Source organism: Zalophus californianus, chromosome 17 (assembly GCF_009762305.2).
Source record: "Zalophus californianus isolate mZalCal1 chromosome 17, mZalCal1.pri.v2, whole genome shotgun sequence".
In the NCBI taxonomy this organism is placed as follows: Eukaryota; Metazoa; Chordata; class Mammalia; order Carnivora; family Otariidae; genus Zalophus; species Zalophus californianus.
The window spans coordinates 12,074,423-12,101,432 of record NC_045611.1 but is presented as its reverse complement, the minus strand read 5'-3'; the positions used below and the strand labels follow the sequence as shown (position 1 = coordinate 12,101,432).

Here is a 27,010-nt window from a genome sequence, read left to right as displayed (position 1 = left end):
CGTCCCGCCCCGAGAAATCAGGTCTTAAAGGAGAAGGTTTCAGTTTTGGCAAATGAGAAAAACTGATTTACATCACAAGATAAATGTTGTGGATGCCTGGGAGGATAGTTACTTGAGCCAGTTGCCCTGTCCTGGAAGGACCCGGGTGCAGGAAGATGGTTACCATACATGACTGTGTGTGCATTCCCCTGGGTCTCTGTTGGTTCACCTACTGGTGGGCTTACCCTGACCTTGCGGTTACTGGGGTCAAGGCCCCGCACCGGGTGGCGAGTGCGGGTTTGTCTTCTCCCAGGAGCTCTGGTTTGTAGCCCAGCTGAGGATTCCCCCATTTATGCAATCTGCTGTTGAAAGACAGGAAGCAGCTGGGCTCTGGCTGATCACACTCCCGTGGGCTGTTCTGGCTGTATAATTTTGAGCTGCTTTGATGACAAGAAAGAGCAGAAGTAAGGTCCCCATTAGAAGGGCGCCTCTAGATTGGGGTAGAGGAAGCCTGTAGCAGCGTTTGCTTGGTAGAGCCCATCCAGGGCAGAATCAGAGCATTACAGACAGATTCCCCTTGGTGCCCTGTCATTCATCTGTTCCTCATTTTGAGAGGTTGGCAGCGAAGGACCAGGAACCCTGTAACTTCCTTGCTTCTGCCACATCCCAGTGGGAGAGGAACTGCTGTCAGACTTGGCCAGCAATAAGGAGCTAGCCGGCCCTTCACTGTGTCAGTGGCCCATATTAAAGCCCCAACACGTGCAGGGCCCTGCCTCTGATAAGATAGGGAGAGGGAAAGCGTGCGCGTGCTGTCCGCCTCCCAGCTCCCAGGGTGCCGTGGGCAGTCAGGTCTCAGGTGCAGGCAGGGAGAGTCTGTCCCAAAGGCTCCGCCTGTAGCTCTCGTGAAGGAAGACAAAGCGTGTCCTGCACATACTTCCTGAGTGCTGATGAAGGGCTCTTCTGAAATTTGACTCAGTCTCGTCCACATGGTGACTTTGTGAACCTTTGTCTTTGTCCACAGGGCTGATTTTAATTTGTCCTAAATTTTTTTCCCAAATGGTATCAAAATTTCCTAGCTATTTTCACCTTCGGATAGCTCATGAAGATCACAGTATTTATCATTCTGTAGGGCTGTTGATGCTGAATCGTGTGACTGGACATTTGCAAGAAAAGATTGGGGTAGTAGAGTGGTAGCATCCATCTTGATCGTCGGATGCCCTTTGAGGAAAGAACGTGGGGACATTAGTTTTTTCCCCTTAGCTCTCCTTGTCTTTCCAGCCCTCTTACTTCATGTCCTTTATTTTCCATTTAAGAGGTAATTTGCAAACTCGGCACCTTAACAACCAGTGCTACAGGCTCCGTGCCAAGCTCCATGTTAACACAGTGCCCAGGAACAAGAAAAAAAATTCTCGATTGTTTCCGTTTATGAGATTATCCAGGCCCACAGTGCTTCAGAAGAAATTGCTGGGACAGGGTGGAGGATTTGAAGTTATTATTTACTAATACCCAGCGTCTATGTAGTGTTTATGTTCCTTTTGCCTAGATCGCCTCCTCCTTAGACCAGCCCACCCGTCACCCAGCTCGGCAAGCGGGGCACACGCAGGTAACAGTAGTGCCCACTCCATAATCTCGTAAATGCAGACACATACGGCCCATTGGCTGCTCACTTAGAGTAACAGCTCAGTGCACGCAAGCTGTTGTCTGCCATCACATGCAAGAGGCTGAACAGGGAGCCTCGTTCCACACGGGCAGTGTGGAAAGTGCCATGCACGGCGCTGCAGAAGTTCAGAGGAAACAGATGGGACAAGCAGAGATGGCCACCCCTACGCCCGGGCACACTTTGCGTTACCTGTGGCCTCTGTGCCCTGCTGCTCCACCACCCCCCACCTCCCGGCCCCCCAAATCCTTCCCCAGTCCTCTTCTTCCTTCCTCCTCATTCAGGGCTGCCGGGCTTGATGGTACATTTGATTAGCTGCTTCATCGGGCGCTTTCAGTTTTCTTACCTCATCTGATCCTTGCAAGAGAGAGGCAAAGTCTTCTTTTTTTCCAATGAGAACACAGAGGTCCAGGGAGTGTAGATTACTTACCACATCTCGAAGCTGGAAAACCCAGGTCCTCTTGTCATTTCCCACTCACGTAATAGACCCTGAATTATTTTTTGATCCTTAACCCCGCCCCCCCATTCCAGAGGAAGGTCATGCAAGTGGCACTAACCCTGCTTTCGCTAAACTGTAGATCTCTTCCTACCACAATGGTGCTTCCTCTCCCGGTGTAATGTTTTCCAGCCCACCTCTTCTTAAAACCCTGTTCTGAAGTGTTTTCCCAGCACCACCAAGCAGTTAACCCAATTTCAACACTGTCTACTCGGAGATAGCATCGGACCGCACAGGTTAAGGGCTCCGTCCCCCAAGAATGCCCCCCACTTCAGACCCCAATCACAAGTACAGGTTGTCACCTTTGCTTCTGCCTGACTGGCTCTTAATCAGACGTTCCCATGACCCCCTTCTCGGTTCGTGTAATTTGCTAGAGCACCTCACAGGACTCGGAAACACTTTACTTACTTGATTACCGATTTATTATATAAGGATATAACTCAGGAACAGCCAGATGGAAGAGATGCAGAGGGCAAGGTATGGGGACAGGGCATGGAGCCCCCGTGCCCTGTTGTGGGGCACCACCCTCCCTGAATCTTCATGTGTTCACCACCCTGGAAGCTCTCGGAGCCCCATCCTCTGGGGTTTTTATGGAGGCTTTATTACATAGGCATTACTGATGAAGTCAGTGGCCATTGGTGATTGAACTCCATCTCTAGCCCCCACCCCTCCCCAGAACTTGAGGGGTAGGACCCTCTAATCAGCTGGTTGGTTCCCCTTGCAACTAGCCCTCATCCTTAGTTTACCAAGGAACTTTCCCAAAGTGACCTCATTAACATAAATTTTGGTGTGGTTGAAAGGGACTCGTTATGAGTAACAAGACATTCCTTTCACCCTATGGCTCTGGAGCTATTTCAGAAGCCAGTGACAAAAGACCAAATACTACTGGTCTTATTATGTTAGGAAATTCCCAGGGTGTTAGGAACTCTGTGCCAGGAACAGGACGAAGACCAAATACATAGTTCTTATTGTAAATCACAACATCACAAGTGTAGTCGGCTCCTTCTTCCTGGATAGAAAGGACTTGAGATGGCCAGCTAAGAAATCTGACCAGTTTCAGCCCCACCCCCACAAGTGTTTGAGCCTGAGTCTTCTTCAGGGCCTCTTTCTCTTTACAATGAGGGCACTGGCCTAAACCTGGGAGTCTCACCTTGGTTTGTTTTTTCTAGGACATAAATGTCCGATGACATTTCCTTGTAGACCTTCTCATTGGGTGGCCTACGTCCCAGTACCTTAGCTATAACTTGACTCCCTGTCCTGCATTCAAGAAGTCATGTTGGGATGCAGGCGTGATTGATGCTATTATAGTGATAACCACGAATCTGTTCTAGGTTATCAGGAAAGTGAGTAATGTGAAGTGTAAGGCCTTTTATCAGTAGTAACAGTTCACTTTAGCACCTCCCAGCGACAGTATTGGGGCCCGGTGTTGGAGGAGCTAGTCCAGAGCGTGTCCACCCTGGCATGCCCTCAGCTCTGAGCCCTCAGCCTGCAGACAAGGTGCTAACGTAACAAGTTTTTAAACTAGAAATGTCCTGTAGTCATTTAAGGTAACATAAAACCTTGGTCTTTTGAGTCAGAAAAAAACGGTGAAGGAATCTCTAAGGAAAATATTCCTTAATATTGGTTTATTTGCAGGGCCTGGGCATGAGGACAGAACCAAGGCTTCAGAGGGACCTAGGGTAGATGTGGAGATACCCTCGTTGTACAAGACTCAAGTTCATTACTCACCTGTCCACCACGTGTGTCACACTGTGTCTGTAGATTTCTAAACTGGGTTAGAAAAGAATCAGCCTGGCGCATCTGAGATCGGGTTTTGCCAGAAAACTGGCGATGGACCCTCCCCCTACCGTGTTTCTTTTGTCTTCTGGTTTTGTTATTAATGGATTCATAACCACCCAGAGATCAGAAAGTACAGCCCTTGCTCCAAGCTTGGCCAGAATCTTTGGATTGATAGCACTCGCAAGACTTTTTAGCTGAGACACAGGATGCTCACGATTTTTGAGGAGAGGGGTCGGGAAAATGGGGACTATGCCACGGAGTCTGAACTGCACTTTGTCCATAGTTAACCAGACCCTGGATTTTCTGTCTGGTCCTATAGTTCATTGTCACTGAAAAGAGGAGGGTTTGGAGAAGACTTTAAACAAAGTGCTTGTGCCCTACATGGGAACACAGGAGCTGGCTTGCTTCCTGTCTCTGCACCCACAGCTGTCAAAGTCCAGGGCTTTCCATACAGAATGAGCAAGGCCCTGGGAAGAAAGGTGTGACCTCCTCCTCCGTCTGGGAGCAGTGAACAGTCAATACGAGCCCTCCGGCTTTTGTCTGTGTCATAGGAAGTGTTGCCGACAGATATTACCAGCATCCAGTGAAACTGTGCATGGAACACTTAGACTGAAAAGTTACCAGGAGAGTCAAATTTTCACAACAAGATTTAGATGTGCTGTATTGGACCTAAGAAATCCAGGCTGGGTGGGTAAGAATTACAGTCACAAAAGGGAGAAGCTGCAACGTGTGAAATTAGATGTGGACAAATAAGTAATAACCTTCCAGTGGTATTAGATCCTTTTGGTAGAATGGAACAGAGTCGATCATTTGAAAATAATTTCAATAAAAATAAAATGGGGGAAATTGGAAATCATTTATCTTTAAAAAGTTGTTTATAAATAAGTCAAGGGACTGGGTTTGCTTAATGGAGTTCAGCTCAGAAGATTCTCAATGGAAATCTCCAATAGGGGTACAGTTCTGATGAAACTGCTCAGATGTACAAGCAGTCCAGACTCCCCTGGTAGTGGGACAGCAGGGTCACACCACCCTGTGTTCCCCGGGCGTTGTGCAACAGCTGTTACTCTTAGTGGCATGCGGCCAAGGCGCGCGTGGCATCTGGGAGTGCTCCGGAGGGCCACCCTGCTGCTCCATACTCTCAGAGGACAGCTGCCTGAGCCACAGGGAGGCCCCAGGTGCCTTGGGCGAGGGATGGAGGTGCTGCCTGGTTCCGGGAGGTCGGGGGAGGGATGGAGGTGCTGACCTGACCGCTGTCAGGCTCGCTGCCACAGGTGGCCCAGCCAGGTGCTTTGAGGGCTGTGAGGAGGAAGAGTATTAAATGCTTTGTTACTCAAAGACTGATGATTTGTTTGCCTTGATTGCATTCCTGCCTATCCCTGCTGCCCACTCGACCCCCTTGGGAAAGGGTCTAAAGGAAAATAAAACTCAAACCAGCTGCCATGCCTTCTGATAAGTTTCGCCGAGGGGGCAGTGGGAGTTGGGAGGCTGTGATAAAATAACAGAATTAATGAAGAAAAGATCAGAGCTAGGGTGTATCTAGACTGGAATTCTCCACGTTGACTCTGACCCCACATGGCCATAGCAATCTAAGGGCCTCTGTGTTGGTTGTGGGTGTGCTTGGTTTGGAAGAAGCATTTCATACTGTTTTCCTCTCTTTCAGGTTTCAAGTGCCCCATTTGTTCCAAGTCTGTGGCTTCTGATGAGATGGAAATGCACTTTATAATGTGTCTGAGCAAACCTCGCCTCTCCTACAACGGTAAGGGTTTGGCTGGGGGAACCTCCGAATGAGGGTCTTCCCAAGTTCGTGTGGCTCTGGACAGCCTTGGTGCCCCGCTTTCCAGCAGGAATGCCTGCACAGTGTCAAGGAATCAACTGTTCCAGGGATCTTGGTGCAGCAGCTGGGGAGGAAGCAGAGCAGAACAGGAAGGAAGGCCCGGCTGGGGGTCAGGCCCATGGCACTGGCCAGTTTCTCGGGTTGCTCAGTTAGGCCTTTGCCCGTTTACACACCTGCCAGTGGAGGGCCTGGGGGGAACACCACCTCCTCGGGGGAGGGGGCATCTGTGCCGCTGGTGTGCATAGCAGAATAAGTTCAGTAAGTGGACACCCTTCAGGGACTAAAAATGCTGACCTGCCACCTAGTCAGTCCACCAAGGCCACACTGCTTCCTACCTTGGAGGCTGCCTCAGAGCTGAGCAGGGAGTGCACCAGGGGTAGAATTACCAGGCCAGGCCATCCCGTGAAACACGGCACCTCTGTGGATGAAGGAAGTGTCGCCATCTGCCTGGTATGCTGTGGGTAAAGATCTGAATTCAAAGTCTGCCTCCATCACTTACTGACCGTACAATCTTAGACAAGCTGCTCAGCTTAGCAGAGCCTTGGTGTTCTGGTCTGTGAAATGGAACTGTCAGTAACCTGGCTCTTAGGATTTCTGTCAGAATAATGTAAGACATTTACACCTCAAACCCTTCAGTACAGAGCCGGGCACGCGGTCAGTGCTCAGGAAGTTAGAGCTGGCGTTGATCGAGACAGTCACCCTCAAAGATGTGAGCCCATCCGTGGGTCTCCTGTCGTCATTTTCCAGAGTGGACTGAGCTCTCTTCAGCGCTGGGCGCTGTGGGCTGCCCACAGCTCTCTGGTCTTCCACTGTTAACGTGCTTAATCTGGTCTTCCGACCATGTTCACTGGAGGAATGCATCTGCAAGAACAGGCACTGGGTCTGAGGGGGCGTGTCCCGACCCCATCACTAGGCTGCCTTCTGGGGTTGAAGTCATAGCAGTGCTCGGGCCGAATTCTGTGGTTTCTCAGTCTGTGGACTGGCTAGGAGGTGAGCCTGGGATCACTTGAGCCCCATCCTGACGAAAGTTTCCCCGGGTTGACTCTCCTTCCAGAGCTGTCCTTGGCCTCCTGCCTCCTCAGACCCAGAGGCACTCCTGCCTCCATATAGCATTAGCCTAGGGAGGCCTGATGATTCCATATTGTTCCTGCAAAGTGCATCTGACAAATCTGATCTACTCCTCCTAAAAACACACCCTGCTATTCCCTTATCTCTTACTTGCTCGGCCGATTCTGCATGCGTGTGGGCAGGGCTACACTCAGTCTGGTCCTGTTTGCTTGGGTTGGAGCACCGGCTACAGGGCAAGTTGTGGCCCCGCCCCCGCCCCTAGTGTTCCTTCCCCTTTATTTCCCACCTGGTGCCCCGGAAGCCCCTCTTCTACCCTGTGGACAGCCGCTCCCTGTCCCTGGACACCGCTGCTGCTGCTGCTTTTCTGAAACATCATAATGTGAGCTCTGGGCTTCCTGTCAGACTCGTCAGTGTACGTTCCTTAAAGGATGCGCTAGCTCCACTTTGTTCTTGCTGCTCCTCGTCTCTGCCTGGGACCATGGAGGGACACGAGTCTTCTCCCGTGGCCCACAGCCCTCCCCAACCGTGGCCTCAGAAACTGTGTTCACTTATTCTCCACATGTGCACAGCCCTCATGAAGACCGCTTTTTGTCCTGTGGGTGGCTGGGGAGAGCTCTGTGTAGACACTGCCTTGCTGTCATAAGAACACAAAGCAGCCTCAGAGTGGGCTCCACCCGAGAGGACTGTGGGCTCTTGACGTCATCAGGGAGAACTCTGCAAGGGCAGCTGCGGAGGACGGAGTGCTCTTGGGCCACCTGAGTGAGAGGTACCCGCACACCCCATTCATAGAACAGGGAAGGTGAGGGCCTTGCACGTGCCGGGTGCTGCTTGGAGCTCTCCTCTGTCCCCACAGCCACAGGGCAGGGCCTCCTCTGCCTGTCCCCTTCACTTCCACGGGAGAGCCGGCATGGCCGCCCACAGAAGTCAAAACTCAGAGTCCCCTTAGAGGAAGAGGAAGTTGGCCAACCAGTCTGAGACAGAACTGCAGCTTTTCCCATTCTGGCCCCATTTTCCCCTCTTCCTCTCATTGAAAGCCACCTCTTCAGGGTGTGTGTGTGTGTGTGTGTGTTTGTAAACTAGAGGCTTTAAACTCAAGGTCCTTTTGCAAAAGCCAGTCCTTCCCGGCAGAGGCAAGGAGAGGCATGTTGCATCCGGTCCTATTGGTGGGATTTGACTTAAGGCCATGAAGATGCTTCAGAAATGATGGCTGGCCTCTCTCTCTGGACACTTACGCCTTCATGGCTGGGCTCCCGGGAGCCAGTCTCTGTGTTCGTTGAAGACTTCTGAACCTTCCAGATTAGAGAAGGCGTTTGCCACCTGGGGAGTGTATGTGGAGTGGAAGTCTCCAGAGCTGGTCTAGGGCCTGTTGTAATTCACGTAAAGGACAGGGCTTTCAGGGGCCATAGGCCACCCAAGTCAGGATGTCTGGGTGTTTATTTTGGTTTTGCCGATAACATACTTTACCCATGATTCCTCATCATCCCATCCTCTCCACCTTCACTTTATCTTTTCTGTGTAAAAGAAATGTGAGGAGACTTAAAGAATCTGTAAAGTGTGGCGCTCCCAGAATCTTCTGGAAAGTGGGCAAGATAGGTCTTTCTTAGTGGATAGAGAGCGAAATGCTGTTTTCTTATGAAGATTCACCAGAACTCATGGTCACTCCCCTGGAGATTTCTCATCTACACACACACATACACACATTTTCTGTAATTGCTGGCACTAATTGGGGAAATTTCTAGAAAATTTACAGTGGTTATATAAGATGAAATTTAGTTAACCGCCAAAGGAAAAAGAGTAGAAACCTCCTAAATGAGGCAAATAGAAAGTAGTATTTTTCTTATTATGAGGGTTGGCCTGAGCTGTGGGTTGGAAAGCCTCCAGTAGCGGCCTGCCAGATTTAAAAAAAACCAACTTAGGAAAGGCAAGACTAGTTTAACTGGTCCACCCAGTGCTCGAGAGAAATGTGAAGAGCCGGAACTGGAACTCCCAAGGCAAGCACCTGGCTCGCAAGGCTTGTGAATAGCCACCCCGTGCTGAGGGTGCAGGGAGAGTGCCTGACCCCAGAGCACTGAATGTTCCATCCTTCCTTCTCCTCCACAGTGGCTCTGAACTCAGGACCCCTAGGAGATGAGGGAGGAGTTGGTGGGTCCCACTTTTGTGGGTAAATGCAGTGAGCTTGAATGGGCCTTTAGTTTCTCTCCCTTTCCAACATGTTTGTAGTTCTTAGACTAGAGAGCTCGCCCTCAAGAATATGCACTCCAGTTTTGACCTTCACATTGCTCAGCCAGCAGAATGAGCCTGGAGATGGGCTGGAGTTCCTGATTTTGTTGTGAACAGAAGAGAGTCCTAATACCGTGGCGGGGGGGGTGCATGATAGATGGCCAGCTGTCCATGGAATGTTTAGGGGGCCTTGATTCCAAGACCAGCCGGGGGTCCATGGTCCCAGTAGATTCTGGGGTGTTTCGGGTTCCTTTGCCAGCAGTATTGAGGAGAGCTTGGTGGATATCAAAACGGCTTCAGGAGATGCTCAGCTCTCTTCTGGAGTGCTGACCCATGCCCTGCCTCTTAGGTCCTAACTACCTTCTGTCCTGCTCTCTGCCTAAAGTCATTGCCCCCAACTTCAGGGCTCTGAAAATGCTGCATGTCACACAAAGTTTCTTTAAAGGAAAGGAAATCTGACACCCCCCCCTCCCAAAAGCAGGAATACCTCCGCTAGTTTACCCCGAGCCAGCAGACTTGTGTAAATGGTGCTTATTTGGCCTGCATTCCTGCTGAGACCCTGTGCTTGGGATGGAAGCTGCCTTTTCTTAGGCCTGGAGGAACCACGTCCTGGCCGAGGAGTGTGCCCAACCCAGTGGGGCCCTGCCAGGGGTTATTGTTAGATGCTCTAGCAGTGCCAGACTCAGAGGTGTCTGCCCTGGGACCCCTCCTCCAGGAGGGACGGCTGGAGGGAGCTCTGGCGGTTGCTGACCAGAGGGCTGCTGGGCGAGTGAGGAGTCAGCGGGCAGGAGACCCACAGAGGCTCACCACAGCGGGGACACCAGAATCGGGGGGCTACAAGAGAAGGGACTGAGTGGGGTCGCTGTGGGGAGCCTCGGTAAAGATGAAGCCCTCCAGGGCTGAACTTTATTGGCTGACCCCTCTGGGCTTCCGTCGTTGCAGCCAACCCGCCAAAACAGTTGGAGCACGCCCCACAATCTGGGATGTTGGGTTGCGGATGCCACCGCTGGTAGGGGAAGTCTCTGCTCTCAGTTACCCCTTCTCCTGGAGATTTCCCAAGAAGGGAGCTGGTGAGACCTGGCATTGATGGCACTGCCCCTCCTGAACCGCCAGGAGACGGGGCCGTCAGCTCTGCATCTGCTGAGGAGGCTGCAGGACCAGGTTCTACTGCTCCGGGGCTGGCAATGAGGCCAGGAGGTGGAGCCGGGGTCTGTGTCATTTGCTTGGGGTTCTCCCTCCTGCTCCTACCTTCCTTCCCACCAGGGCCTTGACTGCCGTTCAGCACCAGGGGCGATGCATTATGTCTGGTGCTGCTCTCAGCTGCCGGCTCCGAGCTGCACCAACTTCAGCCTTCCCCCCGGGGTGCAGGTGCCAGCAGAAATGGATCTGTAGCTGTTTGGGCCTTCCTGCCCGCTCCATGACACCAGCAGCTCTGGGGGTCCCCTGGGGAATGTGGGAGCCGGGGCTCCACACGGGGCAGCTCGGCCTCACAGAGGCACTAGGGGGGCAGAGTGCAGCTCCCTCCATCTAGGCTCCTGCACCCTTCTTGGGCCGCGCGTGCATAGTAGTTCCACGAGAAGAGAAAGATCTGAGACTGGGATGGGTGGTGGTTTCCAGCTTTCCTCTTCCAGGGAAGAGACCCTGTCGCCTGGTCCTTTAAGGAAAGGAGGTAAGGTGGCCAAGTGGAAGGACCTCGTCTTGGGAGCCATGGCCACTTACCAGCTAAATGAGTGATCCAGAGACCTCCCCTGAAAGGTCTTCCACATTCACTGAGATGTTTCTGTGACGTCCTCGTATACAGCTCGCCCCAAAGCAGTGAAGCCTCCTTTCTCTCCTCCTCCTAGGTATTTCTTTGACAAAAGCAGCTGTTAGAGCGCTCCCCCTATATCTCAGGGAGGGGGCAGAAGTATGCAGTCACCTCCCACCCCTGCCCCACCCCAGCGTCACCCCTCCCGCTGTAGCGCCAGAGAGTTTTGCCTCTGGTTTGGCTCCCTGGTCTAGTTGGAGGGATAGGCATTGGCATCATTTAGCACCACCCCCAGCCAGACCAAACACTTCTGAACTCCCCCTTGGGCAGTGACCTTGGCTTTGCACAGGGCATCAGGAAGCTTGGGCGGGGCCGGGCCAGGTGGTGGTGGTGGTGGTTAGGAGCCAGTAAGAAAAAGGCAGAAAGCACAGCTTCGTTTCTGTGTTCTCCTCAACCGGCATCGGTTAAGGCCCCCTCCCATGGGTACCTGGGGATACCAAAGGACATTTGTGTCCGTCTACCAGGTGGCCTCAATTTGTGGCAGGCCCAGGGTCGCCGACAGCGGGCAGCAGCCTCCTGCAGGACGAGTATGGAAATCCCATGGAAATCCCACAGGAACCTGTTGATAGCCTGGCATCAGTTTCGGCCATTTCCACCCGCCTGCTGAGCTCCCAGGGACATCTGGGGGCTGCTGATTGCAGAGCTCCAGGGATTGGGACAGGAAGTTTTACTCAGCCCACTCAGGCCTGGGGCCGGATCTGTGTAGCTCCCGCTTTCCGCTCTGGGAAGAATGCCGCTCCCTGGGCACCGTGCTGGGTGTGGACACCGCTGGCCTCCCCACACTGTCAGCTTCCCAGCCCCTTGCTCTTCCCCGTCCTCACCATTCCAGGCCCCGGGGAAGTGTGCTCTCCAGCCGGCTGGGGCAGCCCACAGTTTCTTGCCGCCCAGGCTGCAGCCCCAGGCTGGCTGGTGAGGCACATGCTTCGCAAAGTGTTGTGTGCTGGTAATTGATCGTTCAGAAGAAAATGCATCTGACCTTCTTGTGCTCAAGCCTGAGTCCTTGGTTAGAAAAAGGAACGAGAAGCTGTTTGGGACCCAGAGAATTCTAACCTGCCCCTCGGTCTCACTGCTGGGGTGCCAGTCAGTGGCGGTGGGGGGGTGGGGAATGCAGGGGACATTGACTTGGATCTGTAACCTTACTGCACCGCAAGGATAGGAACTCATCCATAAGTGTGGGGAGGGGTACATGAACGGGAGCCAGGGCCCAAATTCGCTTTACTAATGAGACGCCTGAGGCAGAGAGGGCAGAAGTCAGCGCCCAGGAATGTCTACAGGACGGCTCTGCCTTCTCAAAGCCAGACCAGATTTCTACTCCCATCTTTATTGGGGATTTTTCCTCCAGTGTTTTATTATAAAAGTGTCAGACATACAGCAAAGTTTGAGGGTTTTACCGTGAGCACCCAAATCCCCACCATCCAGAGTCTACGTTTTCCTGCACCTGCTCAGTCACATAGCTCTGTCCACCAAATCCACCTGTCGATGCATTTCAGAGCCACATGAAAACACCAGTACACTTCCTTCTTGGGGTTTTTAATTCTAAAGGTAATGCGCAGGCAAATAAATTTAAAAATACATGAAAACATTTTGCTTCTAGTCCTCCTCTCCTCCACCACTGAAGTGTAGATCCTCCCAGATGTTTTCTGTGCTTACACGAACGTACAGATGCACACATGTATTTCAATACGGAGGGCATCCGGTGCTTTAGGAAATGGGATCGCACCCTTTTACTGATCCACCACATGCCACATTTGGAGTCTGAGGTGACATTTCAGTGGCAGACTGATGGTGTGCCATCTGCTTTTTCTGTGCTTGTCACCCTTTCGGTGGGCCTGTGGGTTAGCCTGATGTTGGCAGGAAATGACCGCAGGTGGTTGTGGTCAGGCAGCTGAGAGTGACTTCTGTGCACAGGGACGTCAGTCCTGAACTGGTCCTATCTTAGGCTTTTTCCTCAGGGTTCCTGGTGGGGAACTTTGAGGCACTTTAGCCCTCTAGGCCATGAAGAATCCTCGTTTTCTGGGCCCCAGATGTTTCCCTTCCCACCAGAGTAATCAGAGAGCACCCAGAAACAGCAAGGGAGGGGGCACCATGTGAAGGGTTCCAGGCCCTGCACTACCACTCGCAAACCCCCAACTTAGGCAAGATGCTTGACTTCTCTGGCCTCAGTATCCTCGGCAAAATGGGACTAGCACGTATGCCCTGTTGCTCATGAAATTGTGAGGCTCAGTTGAACACACACACACAATCACACACAATCTCAGTGTGTATCACTGGCAGTTCTCGAGGAACAAGTGAAATCTATCAGTAGTGAGGAACTGATCCTGCTTCCAGCTCGTCTTTCTTCACATCCATAACCCCACCCTGTTGGTATTTCTCCTGTGGTTTTGGGAACTTCTGAGTAACCTTGGCTTCCTTCACCCCTTGCACTTGCCTTTCAGATGTTAGAGTTAACCTTGCGTTCTGTCTTCTGCCTTCTTGGATTTCAGTGAATCTCTATCCCACACGTACACCCATCACCCACATCTCTCTTCTAAACCCCAGGTCCAGACTCCAGTGGACTCCCGGAGGTTTCCTTTAGCGTGTCCCAGTGGAGACGCCTGGTCATCCCCTGCCACTTGCCCAGCTGCCCTGGTCAGCGCATGCCATCCCTCCCTCCTTGCCCTCATGGCTAGTGCAGGCCCTGAGTCCTTCCCTCCAGCGCTGCTGCATCCTCCTCCAGAGCGGGCTCCCCGTCTCTGAGCTTTGCCAGCCCATTCTCCGGTACTCAGCAGAGACCAGCTGCAATCGGGATGCACTTCCAGAGCCTCGAAGTGAACCAGATGAAGCCCGGGCACCACAGCAGAACACGAGTTCATCCTGGGGGCGTCAGTCTCACCCCCCTGCCCCACTGTGGCCCCACGGCTCTCTGCACACACCATAGCAACCTTCCTGCTGTTCCCAGTGCACAGATACTGTTCCCTTTGCCTGAAGTCCTTCCCTGAACAGTCCCCACCCTGATAGGGCATCAGCCATACCCTCATACCTGGACTTGTATGCATCGTAAGGCTTCCTAGAAATTGGTGTGCTGTTCATTTCCGTTTTCTTGTCCGCCTCCCCTGTGAGACTATGACTTCAATCCTGAGATTGTGGCTTCTTTACGGAGTTGCCGGCACCAGAATGTCATAGAAATTTAATAAGGGGCTGCTCCCCCAGCCACGGTGCTCCCCCTATTTTTCTCAGGCTTTTCCAGCTGTGGCTGTGCAAGGGGCCTGTGGTGTGCAGTAGCTTCCTTCCATTTTTTTTTGTGAGGGACCTTTTTTTCTTCTTTTTTAAACTGAGTCATAGTAGCATTTAGGACCTTCCCAATGCTGTGCTACCACCATCTCCGTCTAGTTACTAATTTTCAAAAGAAACCCCCCCCCCGTGATTGTACTTTTATCTAAAATAGAGTCCATCTCAAAGAGCCAGAGGGTAGAATGGTATGCACCAGGGGCGAAGGGGACGGGGAAATGGGGAGTTGCTATTCGAGGGGTGTAGAGTTTCAGTCACGCCAGAAGAGTAAGTTCTGGAGACCTGGCACCCAGCTTTGTGCCTGCAGTTGGCAATACTGTCCTGCACACTTAAAAATCTGTCAAGAGGGTAGATCTCCTCTTAAGTGTTCTTACCACCAGAAAAGGGGAAGAAGAAAACCCCTTACCCATAAAACAGTCCCCCCGCCCCCAATCCTTCCTGCCCCCAAGCCCCGGGCCTACTTCTTGTCCGGATTGGCCTGTGCTGCACATTTCATAGAAAGGAGTTATTGAATAGATGACTTTTTGCATCTGCTTCCTTCACTTCGCCTGATGTTCTCCAGGTCCCTCCACACTGCAGCCCCGAATCGGCGCTCCGCCCCTTTCCCATGGCTGACTGACACTCCGTTGCAGGGAGAGATCCCATTTGTTAATCCAGTTCTCGGCTGGGGGCACTGGGGTTGTTCCCACCTGTGGGCTGTTGCGCACATGCTCGCCTGAGCAGCCGCTGCAGTTCCGGCCGCGAGCCCCATCACCGTGCTTTGCCAAACCGGAACTCCGTGCACCTGGGCCGCATGTACGTTTTGGGGACGGTCTGCTCAGGGAGGCAGCTGGCCTCTGCTACAGGCCTATCCCCTCCTGAGCCCATGTTGCCCTCCATCCCCCGGCCGCTTCTTTGGTGATTCATTCCACTCTGTCTTCAGATAATTGATGTGCCGTGTGCATGTCTTGTCTTAGGTCAAGGTACCCCTTGGTCTCCTGTGTCGCCTACACAGCCTTGCCCACTTCAGGCGACCCAAGCAGTCCCAACCAAGTTCCTAGACCTGTGCCTGCTTTGTGCCACCTGTCTGCTGGTGACTGACCCTCTCCCGCTCTCCTCCGTGCCCCCTTTGCAGATGACGTGCTGACGAAAGACGCGGGTGAGTGTGTGATCTGCCTGGAGGAGTTGCTTCAGGGGGACACGATAGCCAGGCTGCCCTGCCTGTGCATTTATCACAAAAGGTATGGAAGGGCCTCTAGGGCCAGCGCAGCCCCTTCTGAGATCCCGGAGGGTTCCTTCCCTGCGGCTGGGGGACGGAAGGGGGGACCCCCATCACTAGCCCTTCGGTCCCCACTGGTTATGGGATGACCTGTGCTCCCGCGAGGGCTCTAAGTGGGGCGGAGGCAGAGCAGCTCTCTGGTTTGGCAGCCTGGATGGCGAGGGCTGACAGGGAGACCTGTGGAGCCCCACAGGTTGGAGGCACTTAGGATCCCACCTGGAAGGTCGGTTCTGCATCCGTCTCCCTGAGCCTTTTCTTTCTCCATGGGCCCCTCTGTGCGGCCGCGGCGCTAAAAGCTGCTAGAATTAGCAGGGCTGAGAATCGTCCTCAGGCGCCAGTACGAGCCTCGCTCTTGTTTCCAGCTAGAAAGAAGACACCTCCTTACCCAAGTTGGGAGGACACTCTGTGCCATCTGCTCTTGGCCCCTTGGGTCCCAGAGCTGCTTCTGACACACAGGCTTTTTCACAGCCCGCCGCACATGGCTACTGGCCATGAGGTGGTTATGGTGCCTGGCACACAGATGTGACTGGTGCCTGAGAGGCTTGAGGTCGGCCCCAGGGGAGGGGCCTTGGCCTGGGCCCAGCACACAGTCCTCCAGTGTCCCAGGGAGGCACCACTCAGAACCAGAAGATGAAAATGTTTGGCTCTGGGGGGGAATTATGCAAATTATCTACCTGGTTTACCCCGTGTTTGAAAATACCCAGATGTTGGCTTCCAAATCAGAAAGCTGTCTTGGGGCAATCTCTGTTCCCTGTCTGGTTCAGGTGGTCCTTTCTACAAACACTGGAGACCGGGTTTTGACTGTCAGCCTCCTGTCTGGCCCTCCCCAGCAACGTCGCTAAGCCAGAGGGCTGGCCCTCCCATTCCACCTTCTCCAGGAGAGGCTCCATGCTGACCACAACCCACCAAGCCACATAGAGGGCCATACTCCCCACTTCCTGCAGCGCCCAGATCCACCCAATCCTGTACCCACCATGCTGGGCTGATGCCTCAGGCTGAGCTGAGATCAGTCTTGGTGTTCTCCCTTCTTCCTGCTTCAAAAAGTGGGTGTCTGGTGTTTTCCCCTGAGGTCCTCATGAGCGAGATTTAGCAAACCTCCGCTCAGAAGCCTGACCCTTGGAGAATGCCCCCTAAGGAACAGCCTGGTCAGCGGTAACCTGTCTCCCCTTGCCACCTCCCTGCCTCAGTTGCATAGATTCGTGGTTTGAAGTGAACAGATCTTGTCCAGAACATCCCGCGGACTGACCCTGCTGGGCTCGCTTGCTGACTCCTCTCAAAGGTGAGCCCGTGGTTGGGGATGCTCCGGGCTCAAGGCACTGGGGCCAAGTCACTCTGGGGCCTGGAGGGTAGGGAGCTCAGTTGCCCTTGCACACCCCACCAAGAGGGGAGCATCTTCTTAGTTAGTGATTCTATGGGGGGCAGGGGGGCGGGGGCTGGTATGATTCTCCGGAAAGGATAGGAAATACGAACTCAGAAGGTAACGAAGGAGAACCTGCTCAGTAGAATTAGAGTCGTTGGGAAAAGACCAGTGTATTCCAGACATCTAAAGTGAGTCTCCCTGACGAAGGTTCAGAAAGATCCCATGGAATGTGCCGGCTGGGAGAAGCAGCAGCGTGAGCTCTAGGACCAGACCCTGGGTTGGCGCCCTGCTCCGCCTCGTGCTTGAGGGGTGGCAAGGGCGAGTCCTGTCTCTCAGGGTCTCTGCTTCTTTGGGGCCAGGGGGATAACCTCACTCCCTGTCCCCATGTGGACATCCCCCTTATGAAACAAGACATCCTGGGGGACGGTGCGCTGTCCTCTGCGGTGCTCACCGTGATCATGTCACTGCTGGTTCTTCCCACCTGCAGGCCACTTGCCTCTCCCATGCTCGCTCTCTCACACACACACACTCACACACACTCACACTCACACGCACACAGCCCGCTTCCAGATGCATCTCTGCGGCAGGCCGGCGCAGCCTTCCCTACCAGATGTGCACACGTGGTCCCTCTCTAACCACGCAGCCCGACTCCCCGGCTCTCCCCCAGGGCACCCTGCCCCCCGTCCTCCCTGCCCCTGCGAGCTCCGGGCCGGCACTCTCTTTTTTCTGGCAAATGAACAAAACCCGCCAGAGAAACCAAAACCCTGACTCCGCCTCATCTCACATCCAAAGGTTTTGGGGCCTCTTTTCTTTTCTCTCTCGCTCTCGTTTTTCTTTGTTTTGTTTTCCTTTGTTCTTCATTAGGTTTATTTTATTTATTCCAAGTAAACTCCCAGAACAGCTGATGATGTCAGACAAATCAGGGACATTTGCTCTTTTTACCTTCCCCTCAAAAACTGAGGACACGGGGAGAAGAAAAAGCAAGGGTGAGAGTGAGGCAGAGGGACCGGGCCGGCGCCGGAGCGGGAGGCCCGGCCCCAGCGGGACGTCGGGCCTCGGGCGCCAGAGCGGAGCCACGGACGCCCGGCCGGCCTCGGCCGCCAGAGCGCGACTTACGTGTTCCGGCCCACACAGGGACAGCCAGCCCCCGTTCCTGGGAGGAGGCATCGGACGCGGGCAGAGCTGAGCTGGGGACACCAGTGGGAACAGGGCACCCCTTCTGCACTGACTTCCAGAGAACGGCTCTCCCTTGCTCCCCGAGGACACCAAACTGGATGAGAGCGAGTTTGAGAGAAGCATCAACTGCTATCCTTCCCCTCACCCCTCATCCCAGGAGGGAAAGGGCATTTTCTTTTACACCTTTCAAAGGCGTTGTGGGTCTGTCTAAAGTGTTTACAAAAAAAAAAATTATAAAAAAAAAAGTCTAGTGTCGACTGGTGTTTTCCCTCGTGATGTTTACAGACTGCCGTCTGCTAGAACCCACTCAGTGGCAGAGACGAACCGGGCTGCGCGCGCGGTCTCTTCCTGTGCCCAGCGCCCCCCCGTCGGCCCTCTCTATCACCAACCACTCTGCCTCGGGTGGTTTTTTGTTTTGTTTTGTTTTGTTTTTGGGTTGTGGTTGTTTGTTGGTTTCCTCCATTTTTCTGGCTTGGTTTTGCACTTTTCTCCCCTTGGGACCCTGATATGTAACTTCATTGCCAAAAAAACAACCCATCAAGGATCTTCTCCTCTCCATTCCCTTTTCCTCTCCCTCCTTCGCTCCTGGTTCTGGTCAGTTCAGAGGATTTCACAATCACAAGTGTCCTGCAAAAATGCCTGAACATTTTTCTTAGACCCTTGTGGATTTTTTTTTCCCGGAAAACTTAAACAGACAAAAGACTTATTAAAGGAATATGTACAGTTATCCCTGTTTTCAGGCACTCTGTTTGAGAACATTTTAGCCATTGATGTTCACACGTGGCATCAGCCCATGCAAGATAGGTTTCTGTATTTATATATTAAAATACAAAAAAAAAAAACCTTATAAAATGTTTAAAAAAATGTTCAAAGCTTGGGGGAAAAGCTTTCTTCATTAGTCAAGGTGTTTTGATATGGTATTAAAATGTCTAATAAAAGATGCACTGTGTGGCTTTATTTTAATGAGGTATTGTTAAACAATCAAGAAATGGGGGTTGAAGGCCTCTCCCCCACTCCCTCACCTACCTCCTTAGCCTTCCTCCAGGCTGCTACTTGGCACCACAGGAGTGTGAAGTGGTCTTCAGAGCAGTCATGCCTGGGCAGAGGGAACCTGGCAGGTCAGACCCGAGTCCTTCAGGGTTACTGGCCCTCCCAAGCATCATGGAGTCCATCTGCCATCACCCGTGGAGTGGTTGTGACAGAACTCTTCAGGAAAGATCTGCGGGGGCAAAAGATCTTGCGGCCAGTGGAGGCTGCAAGGATGCGGATTCTTCCAGGTATCGGCCCAGTCCCCGCCTTCATGCTCAGCTCCCCATCCCACGTCCCGTCCTGCCCTGCCTGTTGCTCAGTCTGCATCTCAGTGCTGACTCATGGGCATGCTTCATTGAGGCCCAGAAAGAGGCCCTGATTTGGGGCTGAGCCAGCTCAGAGCCCTTGAACTAGAAGCAGCCACTCCGGGCTCACAAGAGTTGGCACACCTCAAGCTGGGCGGGAAGCTCAGAGCAGGGGGTAGGGATGCATGCCCGGCCTCTGTCACCGTGCCAGAGGGGCTCCTGGAACGGCATTCCAGAGCCTCCTGCAGAACCTGCCAAGGAAGGCTCTGGAGGGAGATGCCTCCAAGCTTCTGTGCCCACACCCCCCCCCCAGGCCTTTTGAGTGCCCTTGCCTCTGTGGGCTCTGCCTCCCCAGGCCCTGTCTCTGCAGTGCTCTAATGTCACATGCCTCCCGAAGCACCTACTCTGTGCAAGGGCACTGCAGGCCAGTGGGCAAGTGTGAACCAAGGCACAGGCACGCTCGGCATGTTCAGAGAAATGCTAAAGAATTTGTGGATCTGAGCGTCAGAACCCCCCCCCCCCCCCCGGGGACCAATCATCCCCAGGGTGGCAAGAGCATGAGCTCTGAACTGTCTGCATGTGAGCTCCTCTGTCGGGCAGAATGATCCTGGGGAGACGACTTTGCTCTTCTGAACTTCAGATTCGATCGCATGTGATCACAATGTTGCACAGCTCAGAGGTTACTGTGAGGGTCAGAGAATCTGCCCGGAAGCCCCTGCCACATGCATAGCAGGCTCCCTGGTAGTCTGTCACTGCACAGAGCACTGTTCTATTCACAGCACCTCCTGCTTCTGCCTGGCAACTGTGTCTCCCTGTTCTAAATTTAATTCCTCTAGCAAAGCTGGCCCTGGAGATCTCCTTGCCTGACCCCTGGGCCTGCAGGCGAAGGCTTCTGTGACCACCTTGGTGGCTTAGGCCCTGTGGCCTTGGCAGCACCCTGGGTGAGCCAAGTGGTCATGACCCAGTGGGGAAGGCTGGAGCCCACGGCCGGGGGCTATTCCAGGCTCCTGGGGCTGGTCCCTGTCCCCACCCCCAGCGACTTGCACTCCCACCCAGCGCACCGCACGGCAGCCCTCTGCTGGCTGTGGTGTTCTCCGATTCCGCCCCGGTTGCCGCCAGCTCCTCTGGCGGGGGTGGAACGGGCTGGTGCAGGCTTCCCGGGTGGGACTGGTCTGTCATTCATGCTCCATCCGGGCAGTTCTCCCAAGCTCTATCTTTCCGGGAGGGGAGGGAACCGGCAGGAACTGCGAGGGGGCTTCTGCCCCCTCCCTCCGCTAAGGGCCCAGCACACTTTGCAGGGCTCCCTGGCCAGAAGCACCTCCCTAAGACCGTTCATCTAGCAGCCATTTAACAGTGTTGAGGTTTTTAGAAGGTCCTTATGCTTAGGAGATAGATGCTGAATTCTGTAGGTAAATGGTGTCAAGAGATGTGTAACTCAATTCCAGATGGTTCCCCAGAAAGTACACACAAAGCAAATAAGGCAAAAATAGTCACTTGAGTCCTCAGGGGCTGGTATTTCAGTGAACGGTGTGCTTGTTCTTTCAGCTCATCAAAGAAGAGCCATCCCCAGTAAGGGGAGAAACCTCCACTGCGGACTTCTCCCCTGGGCTCAGGAGCGAGGCAGTCGGGTGGAGGTGGGGGGTGCGGCCAGGGAGCTGTATGTCCAGACACGCTCGGCTGACGCTTAGATTGTTCATGGAGCGGGGTCGCTTGGGGAGAGCCGGTGCGGCTTGCCCCCACACCACCCCCTTGGCCCAGCGATTGCTCGTGGCTCCGGGCTAGAAATGTCACAGAGGAGCAAACTGGGCTCAGTCCAGCGTTAAGCGTGGCTTCCAAGAACCAAGTTGGGCTGAGGAGTCCCAGAAGGGCAGCCTCTGCCCAGGGCCTGGACAGCTGATGGGGAGAGGCAGGAAGGGGTCCAAGGGGTAGAGGCAGGGAAGGAGCTCAACGGTGGCTTGTGGGGGTAAGGGGAGATGGGAGGGTACCAGTCTCCCTGCTTTGCTCACTCAGCACTTTTGCTCAGGGGCCAAGGGAGATGGGCCCGCATGATGGGCTCCTGGGGCGGAGTTTAGAGACTGGCTTCCAGGACACCAAGCCTCCCCCACCCCAACCTCGGGGAAGTAGTGAGGGGGACCCAGGGCAGGGAGCTCTAGGCCCTGGACAGAGGTGAGTCCTGGGTGCCGCTGCCCAGTGCGGATGCTCTGGTGTTGGGCGCCCTCTCGTGGGCTTGGGAACAACTGACAAGTTCGCGGACCAAGCGGTCTGGCCAGGGATCCTAAGGTCCGGGGGAGGCCCAGGGGAGGGCAGATCCTGGCCTGGAAGGGAAAAGCTAGTAACCTGATACATCACAGCATGGAGCAGTATAACACAAGGAGAAAAATTTCACTTCCATTTCCACTGATTGGCAACAGCCACTTGGAGAACATGTTCAGAATGTTCTTAGGCCCAGTCCAGGCTCAGGTGGGTGGCCTGTCGTGAGGGATGTCGGCCACGGGCCATGATGTCATCCTCAGGCACTGGTCTTCTCACCAGCAGCAGATGGGTCAGGGACCTGGGTCCCTGGAAGCGACTTTCAGTAGCCTAAGCACCATCCCCTCCCAGGCTGCAGTAAGTCAGAGGACAGGCAGGGGACGAGGGACGAGGGACGAGGGACAAGAACAAAGGTCAGAGAACCTGAAGGAGGGGTAGGGAGGGCAGGCACAGGAGGGCGTTCACAGGCACTGTCTGCTCATGTCCAGACTGCTGCAAATGGGGTTCTAGTTTATTTCAGGGGTCCGAGGACACCTACACCAGGAAAGCATGTGCCTGTCACCAGGCAGGCGGAGTAGGGCTAAGAGAGCTCAGTCCCTGAGGCCTTGCCCCTGGCCCCCGGCAGCGGGGAGGCTCTGACCAAGGGGAAGGCAGGCAAGGACCCCTGCAGGTCTGGGCCAAGACAGAACTGTTCCGTGACGAGAAGGAAGGTTCCAGAACAGGAGGTTTCCACTGTCTGGGGGCTGCTGGGCCAAGGGCTTGGAGCCCCTCACAGCACCTTGCCTGGGTTCATGAGGCCTCGGGGATCCAGCGTGGCCTTCAGCTGCCGCATGGTCTCCATGCCCACGGCGCCCACCTCCTCCTGTAGCAGCTGCCGCTTGCCCAGCCCAATACCGTGTTCCCCAGTACATGTCCCGTGCAGTGCCAGTGCCCGCCTGGGAGGCCGTGAGGAGATCCTCAGCAGGGTGCTCCTCAACCCCGCCCTGCCAGCCAACGGTTTTGCTCTTACCTGCCCAGATGTTCTCCAAAGGCCTTGACCCGACGCAACTCCTCGGCATCCTCTGGGTCCACCAGCAGGATGCAGTGGAAATTGCCGTCGCCCACGTGTCCAACAATGGCTCCTGGGGGCCCAGAGGACAGAGCTGCTGCCCCAGCCCAGCCCAGCTCCTTCCCTCCCGCATGGCGCTCCAGCGGTGGGCATGCGGACCTGTGAGTCCCGAGGCCTTCAGGTCCTCCTTGGTCTGCACCAGGATCTCTGGCAGCCGGGAGATGGGCACACACACGTCAGTGGAATAGCCCTAGGTGAGGGCAGGTTTGTGAGCTTCTCCCCCCTCACCCCCTGCCGGCCCGGACGTAAGAGGTCCTTGTGGTCAAGGTTAAGAGCAGGCCTCACCCACAAAAACTAGCTGCTTTTCTCTAGGCCTGTTTCCCCTGGACAACTGGACAAATGGCCAGAGTGAGTGCCCTGCCCTGCCCTGCCCTGCCCGCAGAGGCTTCCCCAGCTCTCACCTTGCTCCCCGCCCCGCTCTGTGCAGGGCCCCAAGCAGCCCACGAGGCCGAGCCTTTGCACGTGCTGCCTGGAGCCCAGTGTCCCCTTCCTGTTGGCTGACCCCTTCCACTTCATCATCTCTCTCCAGCCAGCCTCACAAACCCTAAGAGCACCTGGCGCTGTCCCTGTGCCCAGGCGGGGGCTCCCTCCTGAGGGTTTGGCAGACAACTACTTTCCCCACTAGACAGTATCTGAGAAACAGCTGGGTAGGGGCAATGCTGCCCACGGTGGGCCTCAGCCTACTGCTCAGGACAACAGGGTGGCGGGTTGGGGGTGCCGCCACCACCCCAGCGCAACTCACCTTGCAGCCCGGCCGCAGGGCCAGAGCGGCGTACCAGGCGTTGTGCCGTGCCGCCCAGAGCCGGCTGCGCTCCTCGGCCTCCTTGGCCCAGAAGAAGTGGGAGCCTCCGTTGTGCTGGCTGATCTCCTCTGCAAGGGGGTTGGGGGGGGGGCGCGGTGGGAGGGGGGTGGTCCCACGGGGCCTTACTCAGGGCCAGCCTGTGCCCCCCCACCCCACAGCACCCCAGCACACCTGCCCGCTCTATCTGCTCGGCCAGTGCCCGCTCAGATCCGTGGAACTCGAGGAAGAGTGTGGGCGCCACGGAGCAGGTCAGCCGGCTGTGCCTGTTGCAGGCATCCATCATGACTTCATCCAGAAACTCTGGGGCCGAGGAGAGGGCAGGTGAGGGGAGGCCCAGACTTCAAAGGGGGCCTCTTCCGGGGAGCCCACCTGGACTGCCCAGTCCCCAGCTCACCGATGCGGGCCAGAGGCAGTGCAGCCTGGAGGATGTGAACAGTGGTGTCCACGGCCGCCTGGACGCTGGGAAATGCACAGGTGGCGGCCACCGTGGCCTCGGGGGCAGGGTGCAGGCGCAGGGTGGCAGCTGTGATGAGTCCTAGTGTCCCTTCAGAGCCCACAAAGAGCCCCGTGAGGTTGTAGCCAGCTGCACTCTTCCTAGGCCCCGGGGACACACAAGGTGGGTGAGCGCCCAGCCATGAGATGACGGGTTTCTGGCCACAAGCCCGAGCCGGACGCCCAGCTCCGTCCCCCAGCCCCCTGCCAGGTGGGGGCGTCGGCCCAGCCTGCCATCACCACCGCTGTTCCTTGCGCAGCCCCAGCTGGGCCTGGCGCGGGAAGAACTGCGGCTCAGACCCGGGCGGACTCATTGGCCTGGCCCACCAATCCAGGAGGCCGTTGCCGTGGGGAGAGGGTGCTCACCGGAAGTGCCGGCCGGCGCCGGCGGTGTGAAGCAGCCGGCCGCCAGGCAGCACCACCTCCAGGTTGAGCACGTTGTCCCGCATCGTGCCATAGCGCACAGCATTGGTGCCGGAGGCTGCCGTGGCCACCATGCCGCAGAGCGAGGCGTCTGCGCCTGGGTCTGCAGGGCAGAGTGAGGCCTGGGGCAAGTGCCCGGGGATGGAGGGGTCCCCTCGTGCCCCGGGACCAGCCCTGCCACCTGGTAACCCTCGGGGCCCCAGGGAAGGGCCTCCAGTTCCAGCCTACCCACAGGAAACCAGAGGCCACTGTCCCGCAGGTAGGTGTTGAGAGTTTTGCGGGTGACACCCGGCTCCACCACCACACAGAAGTCCTCCGGATCCAGCTTCAGGATGCGGTCCATGTGGGTCAGGTTGATGCAGACACCGCCCTGGCAGGAAGCGGTGCCAAAGAGCTGATGGACCCGCATCTTCCCAGAGCCAGGCCACCTTCCACAGGAGCTCATCTCCAGGGTGCCCTGGCATCCGGTCGGGAGCCCGCCCCCCGCCGCCCACGGCAGGTAAGGCAGGGTGGAGGCAGCCACAAGTGTGACAAGTGGGAGGGGGCCAGAGCCCGGGGGGGGGGGGGGGGGCGGCGGGGGGGGCCTACCTGCACAGCACAGACTCCACCCTCAAGCCCGGTGCCAGTGCCAAACGGGATAATGGGCACTCCTTGGCTGTAGCACAGGGCTGCCAGCCGGCTGACCTGTTCCACATTCTGCGGCCACACCACAGCACCTGGAGGCTGGCACCTAGAACCAGACCCTTAGCAGTTTCCGGGAGCATGGTACCCACTGGTCCTGCTCATGTCCAAGGAGCCCCGAGGTATCACAGGGCCTGAGGCTACATGGTGGGAGAGGGATGGGTGTGGAGGAGGGGCAGACAACGCCAGAGCCCCCCTAAGTCGGATGGGTGGGGGAGAAGACAGCCCGGGCCCCTTACTCCCAGCCCAGGGCTGGGGAGGGGCCCCCAAACCTGTGCATGGACTCATCGTGCCCATGCTGCTCACGGTCGGCGGCAGCGGTGGACACGTGCGGGCTCCCCACAACTGCCTTCAGAGCCTCCACAAAGCCTTTGCTGAGCTCGCCCTGCAGAGAAGAAACACGCCGCCAGAGTCGCTCAGAGGCCCCTGGGGCCCTGGGGGCAGGTTCTGGAGTGGGGGAGGGGCTGCCGGCACTTCTGCCCCCACCCCAGCCCCACTGACACCACCCCGAGGGCCAGCACCGCTAGGCCTTGCCAGTGCGCCCACTGGAAGCAAACCCACTCTACAAAAATGCCCCTTTCCGAACAGAACCATCGAGATCAATGTTTCACGTGGGGAAAAAACATCACCTGGGTAAAAATAGGAGCCAGATTCACTCTACAAAAAGGAACGTCACAGGGTTCCATAACGTAGCCAGCCCTGCCTTAGTAGCTCGGAAGGGTTACTTATCTCTGCCCGTCCTCCAACACTGCCCCAGGCGCACCGAGAAATGCTGAGTTTGATAAAGAAAGAATGGGAATGGAAAGCCTCCTGGCCAGTCCAGAGGGGCGCCGCCTCCCACATTCTTACCTCCCAGGCATTGTTTCAAAATGTGTCTGCACATTTCGGAGCCCCAGAGAGGGCGCCCTGGAGCCCGTATGCTTTTGATTTTACACCCCATTTACAGTCCCATTTGTGGCAGCCGGGGGGGCCTCGGCCCATCTCACTCAACACCCACGCTTGGCAGAGTGAGCCCAGCGATCCTCTGCTCAAGGTCGCAGGGTGCTGATGCAGCGCAGAGCCTGGCGGAAACTTGGCATCTGTGGCCGCCCACCCTCCAGCGGGCTTCCCCCCCCACCACCACCTACCTGCGTTCCCCTGGAGCAGTAGCCCCTCCAGGGGAACAGCCCCCAGGTCGCAGCAGCGCGGAGCAGACTGGCCATAGCGGGGTGCGCACTGAGGTGGGTGGCCAGGTGGCCGCACCAGCCCATTGGCTGTGCAGCGGGTGGGGCTGCTTAAGGCGGCGCGGCCTTAAGGGGGCCCTGCCAGACCCTGCTGAGTCAGGCACAGCAGCAGGCGCGTGTCAGTACTCCTAAAGGAGAGGTGAGGCTTACCTAACACAAAGGGAAACAGAGCAGCTTCTCGGGCTTAACGCTCTGCGGTGGCTTCCCTTGGTCTCTCGAACAAAGACAGGCTCCTTGCCATGGACTTAATCGTCCCGCCGGTCCCTGCTCTCCTCTCCACCAACCCCACTTCCTTCCAGTCTCCTCTTTGGCGTCTGAGTTCCAGTTCCCCATTGGGTTCCTGTATCCCCTGAGCTCCAGCTCATCTCAGGGCCTTGGCGCACACGCTTTGTCTCTCTCACCCTGCAAGTCTCAGCTTGTGTCACAGTTAGAGGAGACCGAGAGCAGGACTGTGAGGAGGGAAGTGCATGGAGCCAACTTCAGGGATGGGATGGAGTAGGGCGGTGAGGTAAGCCCGGAAGGCTCCCTGGAAGAGGAAAGCTAAGTGTGCGTTATAGTTCACCAGCTCAGTAAAAGGAAAAGCCAGCTGTCCTTTCATCTCCACCCTCCCGCTGGGTGGATTTCAGAACCATCCTGCAGTGATGGGGCTGCCGCTCTTGAAGCTCTTCCAAGCTCCGTTTTCCTTCCACAGCAAATTTGGAGAAGCATGCTGCTAACATTACTAAGATAAAGCTATTCCCAGCTTTGTTTTTCTTCTCAATTGAATCACGAATACAAACTCCTACTTGGGTCCTTC

At 55.6% G+C, this 27,010-nt stretch overlaps 2 protein-coding genes across 10 annotated transcripts in view; one reads left to right on the top strand and one right to left on the bottom strand.

Annotated features, from left to right (window-relative positions):
* Positions 1 to 18,841, top strand: part of ZNRF1 (zinc and ring finger 1) — a 94,875-nt gene extending 76,034 nt beyond the window's left edge. The window contains exons 2-5 of one of the 3 annotated variants that reach the window (XM_027619038.2): positions 5,572 to 5,667; positions 15,222 to 15,327; positions 16,553 to 16,644; positions 17,860 to 18,841. In XM_027619038.2, the coding sequence (XP_027474839.1) occupies positions 5,572 to 5,667; positions 15,222 to 15,327; positions 16,553 to 16,610 (260 nt within the window). In that variant the 3' untranslated portion in view covers positions 16,611 to 16,644; positions 17,860 to 18,841. The other 2 variants (XM_027619041.1, XM_027619040.1) reach the window with 2 other exon arrangements.
* Positions 18,842 to 18,855: 14 nt separating this feature from the next.
* Positions 18,856 to 26,249, bottom strand: LDHD (lactate dehydrogenase D). 7 transcript variants are annotated; one of them, XM_027619031.1, is made up of 11 exons: positions 26,119 to 26,249; positions 25,264 to 25,376; positions 24,899 to 25,040; positions 24,539 to 24,680; positions 24,254 to 24,413; positions 23,790 to 23,989; positions 23,567 to 23,695; positions 23,336 to 23,463; positions 22,693 to 22,783; positions 22,495 to 22,606; positions 18,856 to 18,997 (listed from the first exon to the last, which is right to left on the bottom strand). In XM_027619031.1, exons 1-11 carry the CDS (start codon positions 26,239 to 26,241, stop codon positions 18,883 to 18,885), a joined length of 1,455 nt encoding a protein of 484 aa, XP_027474832.1. In that variant the 5' UTR covers positions 26,242 to 26,249; the 3' UTR covers positions 18,856 to 18,882. The 7 variants fall into 7 exon arrangements, with proteins under 7 accessions (XP_027474832.1, XP_027474831.1, XP_027474838.1 ...); XM_027619030.2 differs by lacking the exon at positions 18,856 to 18,997 and adding an exon at positions 19,808 to 22,420; XM_027619037.2 differs by lacking the exon at positions 18,856 to 18,997 and adding an exon at positions 19,808 to 21,837.
* Positions 26,250 to 27,010: the final 761 nt, after the last annotated feature.

Bases quoted from the DNA above. Each gene is read 5' to 3' on its own strand.
- LDHD (XM_027619030.2), bottom strand. From the start codon at position 26,241: ATGGGCTGGTGCGGCCACCTGGCCACCCACCTCAGTGCGCACCCCGCT. The intron at 24,681-24,898 runs GTAGGCCCCCCC...GCTTCCTGCCAG, and splicing joins GTGGAGTCTGTGCTGTGCAG to GGCGGTGTCTGCATCAACCT. The intron at 23,990-24,253 runs GTGAGCACCCTC...CCCGGGGCCTAG, and splicing joins GGCGCCGGCCGGCACTTCCG to GAAGAGTGCAGCTGGCTACA.